This window comes from Sorex araneus, chromosome 10 (assembly GCF_027595985.1).
Source record: "Sorex araneus isolate mSorAra2 chromosome 10, mSorAra2.pri, whole genome shotgun sequence".
Classification (NCBI taxonomy): domain Eukaryota; kingdom Metazoa; phylum Chordata; class Mammalia; order Eulipotyphla; family Soricidae; genus Sorex; species Sorex araneus.
This window is the reverse complement of record NC_073311.1, coordinates 67,309,286-67,323,473: the sequence shown is the minus strand read 5'-3', so window position 1 is coordinate 67,323,473 and position 14,188 is coordinate 67,309,286. Positions and strand designations below refer to the sequence as shown.

Sequence of the window (14,188 nt, the reverse complement as noted above, 5' to 3'; positions counted from 1 at the left end):
GGTTCCTCCTGGCTCTACACTCAGGAATTACCCCTGGCGGTGCTCAGGGGACCTTATGGGATGCTGGGAATCGAACCCGGGTCAGCCGCGTGCAAGGCAAACGCCCTGCCCGCTGGGCTATCGCTCCAGCCTCCCGTGTGTCTTCTGAGAGGAAGGCGGATGCTAGCAGAGAAGCGTGCTCTCAAGCGTCTTGGGCACTCCCCCGCTGTCACGGCCGTGCCTGGGGTTTGCAGCAACCTGGTGGCAGGTTGGGACTGATCCAGGGAATCCCAGGGGCCCGAGGGCACCCTCGGCAGTGCCAGGCGGTGAGAGGTGCTGCCCGTGGAGTGCCCGCTGCTGCCCCACCTCCATGGCCTTTGAGGCGTGTCCCACCGGTGCCGGCTGTCGTCTGGGGCTGCCTGTGGCCTGCAGAGGTGCCCGGCCCAGGGCCCGGGGGGTTTGTTCCCGTCCCCAGTTTTCCTGGCACAAGCTGGGAAGGGGGCACGGCACTGTTCCCGCTGACCTTCAGCTCTGGTCAGGGTCTTTGTCCTCAGCCCGCCCTGGCTCCGCCCGTAGACGGGGCAGGGTGGGCTCTCCTGCCCAGAGACTGACCAGAGGGACTCAGCTTGGGCTGCAGGCGGCTCACGGGCCCCGTCCAGCCCCACCTGGCCCTGCCCAGAGGACACTAGGACGATGGCCGCAGGGCGGTCCAGGGACGCGGTGATTTCGCCCGTAGTAAAGTGTGGGGTCCCGGTGGGGCTGCTCCAGGTCTGCCCTGGCCACCAGCCAGCGGCCCAGTGAGAGGCCGGGGGGGCGACTCCACCCCTGGGCCGGCCCGGCTCTCCCGCCTGACCCCCCGAGCTGGGCCTCTCACACTCCCACTGGGCCGCACGTATCTTGTCAGATAGTACAGCCTTCAGGGTCAGCGCACGCCAGACAGGCTCCCCCGGGCCCAGCCCGGAACTGGGAAGGCGCCTCAGGCAGAGTGCAGGGCCTGAGGGGGCCCCCACACCCCACCCGCCTGTGGGGGCTGCAGAGAGCGGCCCCCAGGGCACCACGACTGACGGACGCCCAGGTGGGAATGGTGGCCCTGTCCTGTCGTGAGTGCGTGTGTGTGAGTGTGTGTGTATGCGTGTGAGCGCATGTGTGTGTGTGAGTTTGTATGTGTGTGAGTGCATGTGTGCGTGGATCTGTGAGTGTGTATGTGTGTGTGAGTGAATGTGTGTGGATCCATGAGTTTGTGTGTGAGTGTATGTGTATGTGCGTGTGGATCATGAGAGTGTATATGTGTGAGTGCGTGTGTGGATCCACGTGTATATGAGTACATGTATGTGTGTGGATCACGAGCGTGTATGTCTGTGTGAATACATGAGTGTGTGTGAATGTGTATGTATGTGCGTGATTTTGTGAGTGTGCTTGTGAGTGCAGAGTGTGTGCACGTGCTCCTGCCCCCTGGGGAGAGGCCCACCAGGAAATGCTCCTCACAGCAGGGGTCAGGGACCCTCAGCGCCCCCAGGTGTGTCTGTGTCCTGAGCTCGTTGCCCCGCTTGGAAGCCCTAAGGTGCTGGGGAGGGCCTGGGGCAAGAGCAGGAGCCCCAAGAAGATCTCGAGGTTCGGGCAGTGTCCCGGGGCCCCTGACCTGCGTCCGGAGCTGCTGTGGGCACTGCCCACTGGGGCCGTGTCCCTGTGGCTGGACTGGTGGGAAGCTCCTTCCTCGTCTGCTGGATGCGATGAACCCTGGCCGTCAGCTGCTCAGACCCAGCCCCTCTCCCCCCCGCCCGCAGAATCCGACCCCAGCTCGCCAAGGAGAGGATCGAAGGATGTCACATCTGCACGTCGGTGACGCCCGGGGAGCCGCAGGTCTTCCTGGGCAAGGACAAGGCCTTCACCTTCGACTTCGTCTTCGACCTCGAGGCCCCGCAGGAGCACGTGTACTCGCAGTGCGTGGAGAAGCTCGTCGAGGGCTGCTTCGAGGGCTACAATGCCACCGTCTTTGCCTACGGCCAGGTGCGTGCCGCGGGCAGCGGGCGGCCGGCCCCCCCCCCCCGCCCTCCCGCCCTGCTGACCGCCCCGTCCACAGACGGGGGCCGGCAAGACATACACCATGGGGACGGGCTTCGACGTCAACAGCTCGGAGGGCGAGCAGGGCATCATCCCGAGGGCCGTGCGCCACCTCTTCCGGACCATCGAGGAGAGGAAGAGCAGCGCCCTGCAGAGCGGGCTCCCTGCGCCCGACTTCAAGGTCAACGCGCAGTTCCTGGAGGTGAGCGCCCCCTCCTGGCCGGGCCCCTCCCGACACCACTCCTGTCCCGCTCCGGGGCCTGCTCTGTCCTTCCCCTCAGGCCCTCCAGGGCTGGCTCCAGGACGCCCCGAGCAGAACCGCACTGGGTTCTGCGTGGGCTCCCACTGGTTCTAATCGGGCCATTTCCAACCTGATGGTATTTTATTCGCCCAGAATAGAGAACTCGCTTCACAATCATGTGAGACGCACCTGCAGGTGTTAACTGACCTCCCGGCTTGCTGCTGGCCCAGGGTGGGCCCAGGGTGGGCTGCGTCTCCTGCCCCTCCCCAGAGAAGGTTCCCGGTGGTGCGGAACGAGAGACCTGTGTTCCGTCCCCCTCCGCCCTCCCGTGGGGGCCACTCTGGGTCCGCAGCCTACAGCGCCCAGTCTGGGAGAGCAGGGCAGGGCGTGCCCAGGTGTGGACAGGCTGCCGGCTCCGGCTGGTGTGAGGCCGCGGTCACTCTGTGATGGTCCTTCGTTTCTCTCTCCTTAGAAGAAACGCTTATTTCTGTGCCTGTCATGGTCGTCCCACCGGTTAGTGTGGGCTGCAGGTGTGTGTCTTACACACACACACACACACACACACACACACACACACACGTGCACATGCGCTGGGGAGGTGCCTGCGGGCGCCTGGCGGGTGCGTGGGCGCGAGCCGGGCCCTGAGCTCGGCTCTGAGCTCGGCTGTGCTCCTTGCCGGCAGCTGTACAACGAGGAGGTCCTCGACCTGTTTGACACCACCCGAGACATGGACTCCAAGAACAAGAAATCCAACATCAGAATCCACGAGGACTCGGCCGGGGGCATCTACACGGTGGGCGTCACCACGCGCACCGTGAGCACCCAGGCGGAGGTGAGCTTCCCGCCCCGGCACTTGGCCCGCTGAGATCCGACTCCAGACCCTCGGCGTTTCGGGCTGGGCGTTGGCGCCCGAGAGGCTGGAGGGGGTCCTGGGGGGCCCGAGACATGCCCGGGGTCCGCAGCGAGGGGGAGAGTGGGCCACGCTGCAGCGCCCGCGGGACTCAGGCGTTCCACCGGAAGACGCAGGGGGCTCAGGGGTTCGGGCCTGTCCCACGCGTCCATCCTGTCTAGGGACAGGCCGCAGCCGTGCAGGGGGCAGCCACCTTCCCACCGCCCTCCCCGTGGGCGCAGCTCAGGGAGCCGGGGGCTCGGGCAGCACGGACTGCCCCCACCAACGGCGGCCGTGTGTCCCCGTGTGCCCCGTGTCCCCCGTCCCCGTGAGTCCCCATGTGTCCCCGTGTGTCCCCGTGTCCCTGTGTGTCCCCGTGTCCCCCGTATTCCCCTGTCCCCGTGTGTCCCCATGTGTCCTTGTGTCCTCGTGTCCCTGTGTGTCCCTGTGTCCCCGTGAGTCCCCATGTGTCCCCGTGAGTCCCCATGAGTCCCCATGTGTCCCCGTGAGTTCCCATGTGTCCCCGTGTGTCCCCATGTGTCCCTGTGTGTCCCCATGAGTCCCCATGTGTCCCCGTGTCCCTGTGAGTCCCCGTGTGTCCCCATGTGTCCCTGTGTCCTCGTGTCCCTGTGTGTCCCCGTGTCCCTATGTGTTCCCGTGAGTCCCCATGTGTCCCGTGTCCCCTCATGATGGGGTGGCTTGGGCCTCCTCCCAGCAGGGTGCCCCATATGTTCCCTGACTGATGGGGTGCCCTGTGGGTCCCCTCAGCACCAGCACTCCGTGGGTCCCCTCGGAGTGGCTTTCCCATGTCCCCCCTCTGCATGGGACGCCCTGTGTGTTCTTCTGGCACTGCACATGACACCCCCTTTGTCCACCTCTCAATCACTGCCTCTTGTGTCTGGCTCTCACATGGCGCCCCCTTGTATCCAGCTGAGTCACTGCATCCCCTTGTCTCTCTCTCTCTCTCTCTCTCTCTCTCTCTCTCTCTCTCTCTCTCTCACACACACACACACACACACACACACACACACACACACACGGCGCCCCCTTGTGTCCAGCTCAGTCACTGCATCCCCTTGTGTCCGGCTCACACATGGTGCCCCCTTGTGTCTGGCTCAGTCACTGCACCCCCTTGTGTCCGGTTCACACATGGCATCCCCTTGTGTCTGGCTCAGTCGCTGCACATGGTGCCTCTATGCCCCTGGCACTGCCACGAGCTTGCACACGAGCCCCACGTGCCCTTGCAGATGATGCAGTGCCTGAAGCTGGGCGCACTGTCCCGGACCACGGCCAGCACCCAGATGAACGTGCAGAGCTCCCGCTCCCATGCCATCTTCACCATCCATCTGTGCCAGACCAGGATGTGTCCCCCGACGGAGGGGGTGAGTGCCCGCTGTGCCCCTGGGGAAGCAGCTGTGGGGTGCCGGGCCGTCCCCGCGGGCGAGGTGCTGGGGGCGCGGCTCCTGCCGAGGCTGTGCGTGGCAGGATGCAGTGAGACGTGGTGTCTGGGTCGCAGGAAAACATGCCCGATAACAAGGAGGCGTCCGAGCCATCGCAGATGAACGAGTTTGAGACTCTGACAGCCAAGTTCCACTTTGTGGACCTGGCGGGGTCGGAGAGGCTGAAGCGGACGGGGGCCACGGGGGAACGGGCCCGAGAAGGCATCTCCATCAACTGCGGGCTGGTAAGGCGGTGCTTGCTTCCCGGGTGTCCTCTGCGGGCTGCCCCGGGCCTGGGGTCCCACACCCTCTCCCCATCTCCCCTTTAGCCGAACACCTGAGCAAACAGTGATACTAGTTTTTTTTTCCTTTTTGGGTCACACCTGGCGATGCTCAGGGGTTACTCCTGGCTCTGCACTCAGGAATTACTCCTGGCAGTGCTCGGGGACCACATGGGATGCTGGGGATCGAACCTGGGTCGGCTGAGTGCAAGGCAAACGTCCTCCGAGCTGTGCTATCACTCTGGCCCCTAAAAATTCCTTAAGATAAATTTCCTTGTGGTTTGTGATCAGCAGCTGTTTGGTTTGTAAGCCCATTTGTGTACCTGTAGGCCTGGGCACACGGACACTTCTCCGGTGGAAAGAGGCCACAACTGAGAGCACTTATGAAGCCTGGGTCTAGCTGGCACATGGGGTGGGGGCCAGCAGAAGCCGGTGTGTGGAGAGGGCACGGCATGGCCGGGCGGAATGTGGCGGAAGTGCCGGCCACATGTTTGCTGGGGCGAGTCAGAACTTGCTTTCCAAGGGCCGCACCTTGGGCTGTGTCCCTCCGCTCCCGGCCTCAGAAGACTCACGTGTCTTCTCGCCCAGCGGACTTCCCTCGGGAAGCCAGCGGCTGCCCTCCCCCACCACGCTTGCTTCTCGTGCTCCGAATCTGGGAGCACTTGTCGCTTCTCTGCAGCTGGCTCTGGGCAACGTGATCAGCGCCTTGGGGGACAAGAGCAAGCGGGCGACCCACGTGCCCTACAGGGACTCCAAGCTGACGCGGCTGCTGCAGGACTCACTTGGCGGCAACAGGTGGGTCCGCTGTCGGGTGTGAGCTCGGCTGTCCGCCTGTGCTGTCGGGTGTGAGCTCGGCCATCCGCCTGTGTTGTCGGGTGTGAGCTCAGGTGTCTGCCTGTCGGGTGTGAGCTCAGCCGTCCGCCTGTGCTGTCGGGTGTAAGCTCAGGTGTCCGCCTGTTGGGTGTGAGCTCGGCCGTCTGCCTGTGTTGTTAGGCGTGAGCTTGGGTGTCTGCCTGTGTTGTCAGATGTGAGCTTGTCTGTCCAGCTGTGCTGTCTGGTGTGAACTCATCTGTCTGCTTGTGTTGTTGGGTGTGAGCTCGGCCATCCGCCTATGCTGTTGGGCGTGAGCTCGCGTGTCCGCCTGTCATGTTGGGTGTGAGCTCGTCTGTCTGCCTGTGTTGTTGGATATGAGCTCGGCCATCCGCCTGTGCTGTTGGGCGTGAGCTCGGGTGTCCGCCTGTGTTGTTGGGTGTGAGCTTGTCTGTCTGTTTGCTGTTGGGTGTGAGCTCGTCTGTCTGGCTGTGCTCTCGGGTGAGCTCGAGTGTCCGCCTGTGTTGTCGGGTGTGAGCTCGGCCATCCGCCTGTGCTGTTGGGCGTGAGCTCGGGTGTCCGCCTGTGTTGTTGGGTGTGAGCTTGTCTGTCTGTCTGCTGTTGGGTGTGAGCTCGTCTGTCTGCCTGTGCTGTCGGGTGAGCTCGAGTGTCCGCCTGTGTTGTTGGGTGTGAGCTTGTCTGTCTGTCTGCCGTTGGGTGTGAGCTCGTCTGTCTGGCTGTGCTGTCGGGTTAGCTCGAGTGTCCGCCTGTGTTGTCGGGTGTGAGCTCGGCCATCCGCCTGTGCTGTCTGAGAGTGCGTGTCACTCTGAGGGCTGGTTGTGCTGTTCCCACCCTGTGGAGCCTCTGCTGATGCTGCGTGTCCCTGACTTCCAGCCAGACCGTCATGATCGCCTGTGTCAGCCCGTCGGACAGAGACTTCATGGAGACCCTGAACACCCTCAAGTACGCCAACCGGGCCAGAAACATCAAGAATAAGGTGGTGATCAACCAGGACCGCGCCAGCCAGCAGATCAGCGCGCTGCGGGGCGAGATTGCGCGGCTGCAAGTGGAGCTTATGGAGTACAAGACCGTAAGCGGCGGGCGGGCGCGGGCAGGCGCGGGCGGGCGGGGCAGCGCCACCTCCAGGCTCGTCTGGGCGGGCCTCCGGGTCACGGACACTCTGCCGGCCTAGGGGAAGCGCATCATCGACGAGCAGGGCGTGGAGAGCATCAACGACATGTTCCACGAGAACGCCATGCTGCAGACCGAGAACAGCAACCTGCGCGTGCGCATCAAGGCCATGCAGGAGACCATGGACGCACTGCGGGCCCGCGTCACGCAGCTGGCCAGCGAGCAGGCCGGCCAGGTTCTGGCCAGGGCGGGTGAGAGCCCGCGGGCGGCTGGGGCTCCGGGACCCTCTGGGCTTTCGTTTCTGTTGACGCTTTGCTTTCAAGGAATCCTGGGCTGATTTCAGCTTCGGGCCACACTGTGCCTGGGGCCGGGTGGTGCTGGGGTCTGCAGCCCCTCCACAGTCCAGCCCTGCAGGATCCTCACGTCACCCTCTGCCTGCAGGTGAAGGGAACGAGGAGATCAGCAACATGATCCACAGCTACATCAAGGAGATCGAAGACCTGAGGTACGGCTGAGTGTGGGGCACCTCCAGCCCGAGGGGTCCCCTGACCTCCGGGTGCTCCAGCCCGAGGGGTCCCCTGACCTCTGGGTGCTCCAGCCCAAGGGGGTGTCCCCTGACCTCCGGGTGCTCCAGCCCGAGGGGTCCCCTGACCTCTGGGTGCTCCAGCCTGAGGGGGTGTCCCCTGACCTGGGTGCTCCAGCCCGAGGGGTCCCCTGACCTCTGGGTGCTCCAGCCCGAGGGGTCCCCTGACCTCTGGGTGCTCCAGCCTGAGGGGGTGTCCCCTGACCTGGGTGCTCCAGCAATGAGGGCCCTGGGGATGTGACTGTCCATGATGTCCCCTTATAACATCCTGTGCTCCGGCCCCCGCTGTGCCCTGAGGGCCAAGGCAGGGTGTTCAGAGCACCCCAGGTTCCTCGGCTGCCCCCAGTGACCGGGCCAGCAGCTTGCTCTCCTCCCTGTGTTGGAAGACCCCCCTGCCTCCCCAGGGCCTGTTCTCACGCCCCCCACACTCCCTCCCCACTGGGGCCTGGAGGTGCCAGAGACCGAATGTCCCCTCTCTGCCCCGTGGCACTGTGCTGGGCTTCTGCTCTGACCACTGAGCTCTCCCCTCCTGCCAGGGTCAGTGGGCTTCTGGTCACTGCCTGCCGGGCCCCCTGTCCATCTCCTCGCACGCCCTTTGCTCTCCCTGTAAGCTGACTCCCGGTCACTGGGGCCGTGGTAGTCTTCCCTGCTGTCCATGTCCTAGCTCCGGGTCTGGGCGAACTCCTGGACTCTCTGGGGTGGGGCCACTCAGAGCCCCTCTCCCTCCCTCCTCTTCCAGACAGGTGCCTCTGGCCCTCCCTGTGGTGGTCCTGGGCCCTGAGAGGGTGACCGTGAGCTGTTCCGCCAGCTCCTGTGCCCACTGGGCAGAGCCAGAGCCTCCCCTTTGGGGCTTGTGATGAGCTGGGGGATGCCTTGAGCTCCCTGGCGGGGGAGGGGAGGGAGGGGGCTCGTGGCCTGCCTCTGAGTGAGACGTTTCTCACATCGTTTCTGGTGACCCCGCGGGCCGTCCCGCCTGCGAGACGCTCCCTGGGCCATGCCCGTCCTGGCGTGGGTCAGACTCACTCCGTCCCCGTGTTCCCCGGCCGGTGCCCCGCGGTCCCAGCTGAGTGCTCTGTGCCCAGGGCCAAGCTGCTGGAAAGCGAAGCCGTGAACGAGAACCTGCGAAAGAGCCTGACGCGGGCGACCGCCAGGTCCCCTTACTTCAGCGCCTCCTCCGCCTTCTCCCCGGTCCTGTCCTCTGACAAGGAGACCCTCGAGGTCATCGACCTCGCCAAGAAGGACCTGGAGAAGCTGAAGAGGAAAGAGCGGAAGAAGAAGAAAAGGTAGAGTCTGGAAGCCCTGTGTTTCCTGGGATATCTGGCGTGCACTCCCGCGGTGCCGTCTCGTGAGTGTGTCGGTGAAAGGTTACCTGAGCGGGTCAGAGGTCTCAGCCACGTGCTCGAGTGGCCTCTCTCTGGTAACTGGAGTACTGGTGCTCCTGTGGCAGTGAGTTTCGCCCCCACAGTGCAGTGCCGTTACAGGTGATCTCATTTCTCAGCGAGCCGCTTCCGCACTCAGCGTCTTTCCCGGGCGCTCCCCCCGGAGTCTGTCTCGTCCCCGTGCGTGGATGTGCGCGTGCGTCTCCCAAACCCGCTGTCACCCAGCGCGTTGCTCTTGCTACAGGCGCACCCCACCCTTCCGGCTGCCTGCTCCCCACAGATCCTGCTTGCATGAGAGGCGTCTGCCAAGAGTGCAGCCAAAGCTGACTCTCCTCCCGCCTCCTTCCCCGCCGCACTCCCGGCTCCGTCCTGGCTCCTTTTCCTCGAGTCCCAAACAGGAGGAGAAAGTGGGCAGTGTGGTTCAGTGTAGGGAATTCTGGGCCCAGCGTTGACTGCCATTGCTGGGGTGTTTCCTCAGTATGTCAGAGCAAGACACGTTAAGCCTTTCGGGCTAGATATTCGACAGGAGGCCGAGTGTTCGCTTGGTCAGGGGTTTCTGACTGCGGATGCACCTGGGAAACGGTCTGTGGTCTGCGGCCTTTCCTCTACTTGCTGAAGCCCCCGGGAAACTTGCTCAGGCAGCCGGGAGTTCTTCCCGCATCAGGAGCTTCTCCAAGAGTTGGGCGGCCTACGTTCTTCAGGGCAGGTTGCAGAGGGCTGACTGCTCTGTGCCCAGGAGGGTGGGGCTGAAGCCGCTCTCTCGGACACCACCTCTTTCTAAGTGCTTCCGGAGTGGCCAGCCCTGGTCGTGCAGAGAAACATCTGGGCGTGTAGCTCGTGGGGGAGCACGTACCTGGCCCCTGTGTGGGCCTGGCTTGATCCCGGCAATAAAGAAATACTGCCAAGGGAAAGGAAAGACGCGGCACCTGTGTCGGTCTGCCTGGCGCAGCACCCCCAGTGGCCGGGGCAAAGAAAGGTGTGCCTGGAGAGAGCACTGTCAGGCGGGTTTCCGTGGGGGCAGTCAGTACTGAAGTGACAGGGAGGGTCACTGGGGCTCAGCTCAGCCCCGTACGCTGCCCGGTGAGAACCCGCTGCAGGTGACCTGCTGTCCCGGGGACCCGAGTCTCTACACGCAGCAAACGTGGAACCCAGGCAGCGTCACGCCGAGGGGCTGTCCTGATGCATCAGCCAGAGTGGCTGCTTGTGCGAGGTCCAGGGCTGTCCATCCCCGAAGAGCAGTGAAGGAGCAGCCGGTCACCGTTCGGATGGAAGTCCTAGCAGCTTACTTCTGGGTGAAAATCCACGGCTGTCTCGGTGTTTTGGCCACTGTGACGGTGAGGGGGATGGACAGTAGGGGTGTTCGTGCAGGAAGACTTCAGTGGAGTCAGATGTCCAAGGGCAGGAAGGAGGCCAGCAGGGGGCAGCTCAGGGGCCCGCACAGGCCCCAGCCTGTTGTCCGCCAGCAGTGCTGAGTGACCCGTGTAAACCTGCAGGTAAGGGAACATTCCCTGGCCCGAGGGTGGCAGAGCAGAGAGGGGCTTGCTGGTACCTGCACACGACTGACCCACCCTCAGTCCTGGCGTCCTAGATGGTCCCCAGGCCAGGAGTAAGGCCTGAGCACTGCTGGGTGTGGCCCCAAGACAAAACAAAGGAAAAAGGAGACTTCCCCTAACATTGGCTCTGGGGTGGGCGAGGGGCGCTCTGAGGGCCAGGGCCTCTGCCACTGAGAGGAGGGGACGGGAGCTGCACTAGGCGAAGCAGTGACTGTCCCCAAAGAAGCACTTGGGCCGGGAGGCGTGCCAGGGCATACCCCAACTGTCCCTCGTGACCTCGTGGTGGAGCAGAGCTGAGGAAGGTGCCGTGAAGCCTCCAGCCAGCATGTTCCTGCTGGCCTTTACGGGCAGGACTTTTCTTACCACAAGCGTCAGTCACACAGAAAACCGTTAGTATTTCCTCAGCCTGGCAGCTGGCTGGGCTGGTGTGCCATGGTGCGGCTCCTCTGAGGATGTGGCTGAAGTCCCTCTTAGCCTGAGGCTTGTGGCAGGGGAGCGGGTGACAGTGCAGAGCCCAGGGGGTCTGGAGCAGGTCTAGAGCAAGCCCGGGTGGGGGGTCTAGAGCAGGGCTAGAGGGGGTTCTAGAGGAAGTTTAGAGGGATCTAGAGGTGGGGGGGTCTAGAGCGGGTCTGGAGAGATCTGGATGGGGTCTAGAGCAGCTATAGGGGGGAGTCTAAAGGGGGTCTTGAGTGGGACTAGAGAAGGGTCTAGAAGAGATCCAAGGGGGTCTAGAGGGATCTAGAGGGGTTCTGGAGCAGGTCTAGAGGGGGAGCTAGAGGGGTTTAGAGCGTCTTCTAGAGTATCTAGAGGGTTCTAGAGCAGGTCTAGGGGGCATCTAGAGGGGGTCTAGAGGGGGTCTTGAGCGGGATTAGAAGAGGGCCTAGTGGCGGTCTAGAGGGGGCTGGAGGGGTGTCCAGAGGGGCGTGGCTTCTCCAGGCAGTGCAGTCCCTGACTCGGGAGGGTTGGTTCTAGGGCCCCGTCCCCAGTGAGGCTGCGGCCGAGTCCTCAGGCTGGCAGGAGGGCTGGAGCCGCACTGGGTTCCTCGGGCGTACCAGGGTGCAGCTTCCCCGGCCCCACAGACAGGGTGAGCGCAGAGCAGACGGAGCTGAAGAGGGCCCTGCTCGGTGCCCCTGGCCTCTCCCGATACTCCCCACTTTCTCCTCATCGCTCCTCGTCCCCGCTGCCCCAGCGAGCTGCCTCCCTGCCGGCGGCCGTCCCCTCCTGCGTGTTCACCTCGCGCTTTCCCGCGCCCCCGCCTGCCCTGCTGCGGCTCTGGAGGGGAAGGTGCTCGGTGCCCAGGGACCCAGCCCCAGGCCCAGATGCTCAGCTCAGAGTGACGCGTGTCCTACGCACAGGCTGGGCAGGGGCTGGGGGGCCGCTCCCGGCCGCGGCCCTGCTGGTGTCCGTGGGGCTCTCGGATGGAGAAGTCACAGCCAGGGAGGAGCCCGGGGGGTGGAACTGACCGGGTGCCGGGCACCGGCGTGCTGCCCGTGTGCCCTCCGCCAGGGGCAGCCTGCAGCTCACCCGCCTTCCCCCCTGCGCCTTCCCCTCCTGGGGAGTAACCTCGCTCACCCCGGCCTCCGGCAGCCCCTCTAACCACAGCCCCGAGGCAGTGCCCCGGGCGGGAGTTTCGGCCTCACAGCCACGCTCGCTGCACTGAGACGGGTGATTCTGACTCGGGAGTTCTCAACACGGGGAGATGCTCCTCCGGGGTCTGTTCCGGTGGGAAGCCGGCCGTAAGGCGGGTCCTCCTGTGCAGGAGAAATGGTACTTTGTTGTGCGGTATAAAGGCATTACTTTTTGAAGTGCTTTGAAGAGGTGGTGCTGTGACCACCTCTCCTGGATGTCTTGGAAGGAAGAGGGCATGAAAAGGGGGGGCTGGGGGCAGGGAAATTGGTCCACGTCAAATTGGAGAGGGCCGGTCCTCGCTCCCTGCCTGCTCGCCCGCGGGCCGGCGGGGGCAGCTTCGCACCTGCATCTCTGGCTCCGTAGGGGAGAGCTGCTTGCGCCTCTGTGGCTTGTTGCGCGTACAAAACGTACTGCCTTTCTACTCTGCGTGTCTGATGCACTTGCCGTGTGAGCTCACTGTCACTTTTCCCTCCCGCCCCGTGTGCCTGCTCCGTTGCTTCCCAACTCTGGGCGCGCGAAGGCTCCAGCAGCTGGAGGAGAGCAGTCGAGAAGAAAGAAGGTTGGAAAGCCTCGGGTTCTCCTTCACCCCCCACCCCGCCCCCCTGCCGTTCCCCACGTTAGGGCCGGGCCAGAGCAGGCGTGCGGGACTGACGGAAGCACGGGGCGTGCGGAAACGCATCTTAAGAAGAGAGCCCTTGCTGGACACTGAATTAAGATTCAGCCAGTTTCTCGTGATGTAGAGTAAATGGCTGTAACGGGAAGGTGACAGGCCCTTTCAGACGGAAAATGCAGTTAGCATCCAAATGGGAGTGTCTCTTTAGAGACTGGAGAAAAATTTAGACGCTGAACTCTCTTGATAATTAAAATTCTGAACTCACTTTGTAATGAAAATTGGCGCTTTTACTCACTCAAAAATAATTTAAAAAAAACACACACAGAATAAGTAGGTTTTTGTTAGATTTTTGTTTGCTTGGGGCCACACCTGGCAGTGCTCAGGACCTATCCTGGCTCTGTGCCCAGCGATCATGCCTGGCCCAGCTCAGTGACCATATGTGGTGCTGGGGACTGAGCCCAGGTCAGCTGTGAGCCGGCCAGCGCCCACTGTGCCACCTCTCTATAAACTACCCTCCGGACTGAACAATCAGAACGATTAAGGAAATAACGTAATTTCAGAATAATAGTTAAGTACTTGGGAAACGAAGCATGCTCTTTAAGAGACCTCTCTGGGCTTTGCTTGGACCCTGACTGCGGTGTGCTTTGGGGCAGGCAGCTCCACGCTCAGTGCCAACCTTCGCTGGGGTTCAGGGTCTCGGCTCACAGCCCCCTCCCCTTGGAGAGCGCTGTCTCCCCTCTGCCTGACCAGGGCCGAACGCTCAGCAGAGTTCTAGTGGTCAGTGGGTCGCCCATCTCTCTGTAGGACATTAGGCTGTTTGCACGGGGTAAAATCTGGGCATTGTGAAGTTGCCTCTTTTGGAAGGGGCCAGAAAAGGTGGCTTCCCGCCATCCCGTGTGCCCGTCCTCGGCACGATCTCTGGGGACAGAGTTGGCCTCCGGCTCTGATGCCCCCCAGAAGGCAGGAAGAGGCCCTGGCCTTCCAGAACTGGCCTCTTCTTGGGCTGGGCCCTGGATTCTGGATGTGGGGTGGTGGGCGCTCTGCCCCAGGCTCCTGGCACCTGGACCCCACGTGGCACCTTATTCTCTGCCATGGTCACAGTCTGGTGCTGGGTCAGAGGTTGGGCTGAGCTGCCCCATCACCAGGCCTGGCCCACGGGGGCCGACTGCCGTCCCCTGGCCTTTGTTTCGGGAGGGAAAAGAGAATAACAGGTGCAGGCGGGTTCAGATCGAGTGGCTGACAGCAGTTTTGTTGGACAGCCCTGATTTAAATAGGATTGGCTTGTGTTTACGGGAGTCTGATCAGCTTTCTGATTTTTTTTTTTTTTTTTTGCTTTTTGGGTCACACCCGGCGATGCACAGGGTTTACTCCTGACTCTGCACTCAGGAATCACCCCTGGAAGTGCTCAGGGGACCATATGGGATGCTGGGAATCGAACCTGGGTCAGCCGCGTGCAAGGCAAATGCCCTACCCGCTGTGCTATTGCTCCAGCCCCAGCTTTTTAATTTTTTGATAATAATTCCAGGCCAGCAGGTGCAGTCACTTTTGTCCCCTTCTAGGGATACGGTTGAAGCTGATGTATCACATTCACCTTTCCAGG

At 62.9% G+C, this 14,188-nt stretch overlaps 1 protein-coding gene across 5 annotated transcripts in view; it reads left to right on the top strand.

The window, feature by feature from the left end:
• The window catches only part of KIF21A (kinesin family member 21A), a 61,702-nt gene that overhangs the window by 18,841 nt on the left and 28,673 nt on the right, over nucleotides 1-14,188 (top strand). For 3 of the 5 annotated variants that reach the window (XM_055118033.1, XM_055118036.1, XM_055118032.1), the window contains exons 2-12: nucleotides 1,764-1,986; nucleotides 2,060-2,242; nucleotides 2,964-3,113; nucleotides 4,418-4,552; nucleotides 4,687-4,854; nucleotides 5,570-5,685; nucleotides 6,595-6,790; nucleotides 6,893-7,082; nucleotides 7,273-7,336; nucleotides 8,497-8,697; nucleotides 12,496-12,534. In XM_055118033.1, coding sequence (XP_054974008.1) covers nucleotides 1,764-1,986; nucleotides 2,060-2,242; nucleotides 2,964-3,113; nucleotides 4,418-4,552; nucleotides 4,687-4,854; nucleotides 5,570-5,685; nucleotides 6,595-6,790; nucleotides 6,893-7,082; nucleotides 7,273-7,336; nucleotides 8,497-8,697; nucleotides 12,496-12,534 — 1,665 coding nt within the window. The remainder of the gene's footprint in view (nucleotides 1-1,763; nucleotides 1,987-2,059; nucleotides 2,243-2,963; nucleotides 3,114-4,417; nucleotides 4,553-4,686; nucleotides 4,855-5,569; nucleotides 5,686-6,594; nucleotides 6,791-6,892; nucleotides 7,083-7,272; nucleotides 7,337-8,496; nucleotides 8,698-12,495; nucleotides 12,535-14,188) is intronic. The other 2 variants (XM_055118035.1, XM_055118034.1) reach the window with 1 other exon arrangement.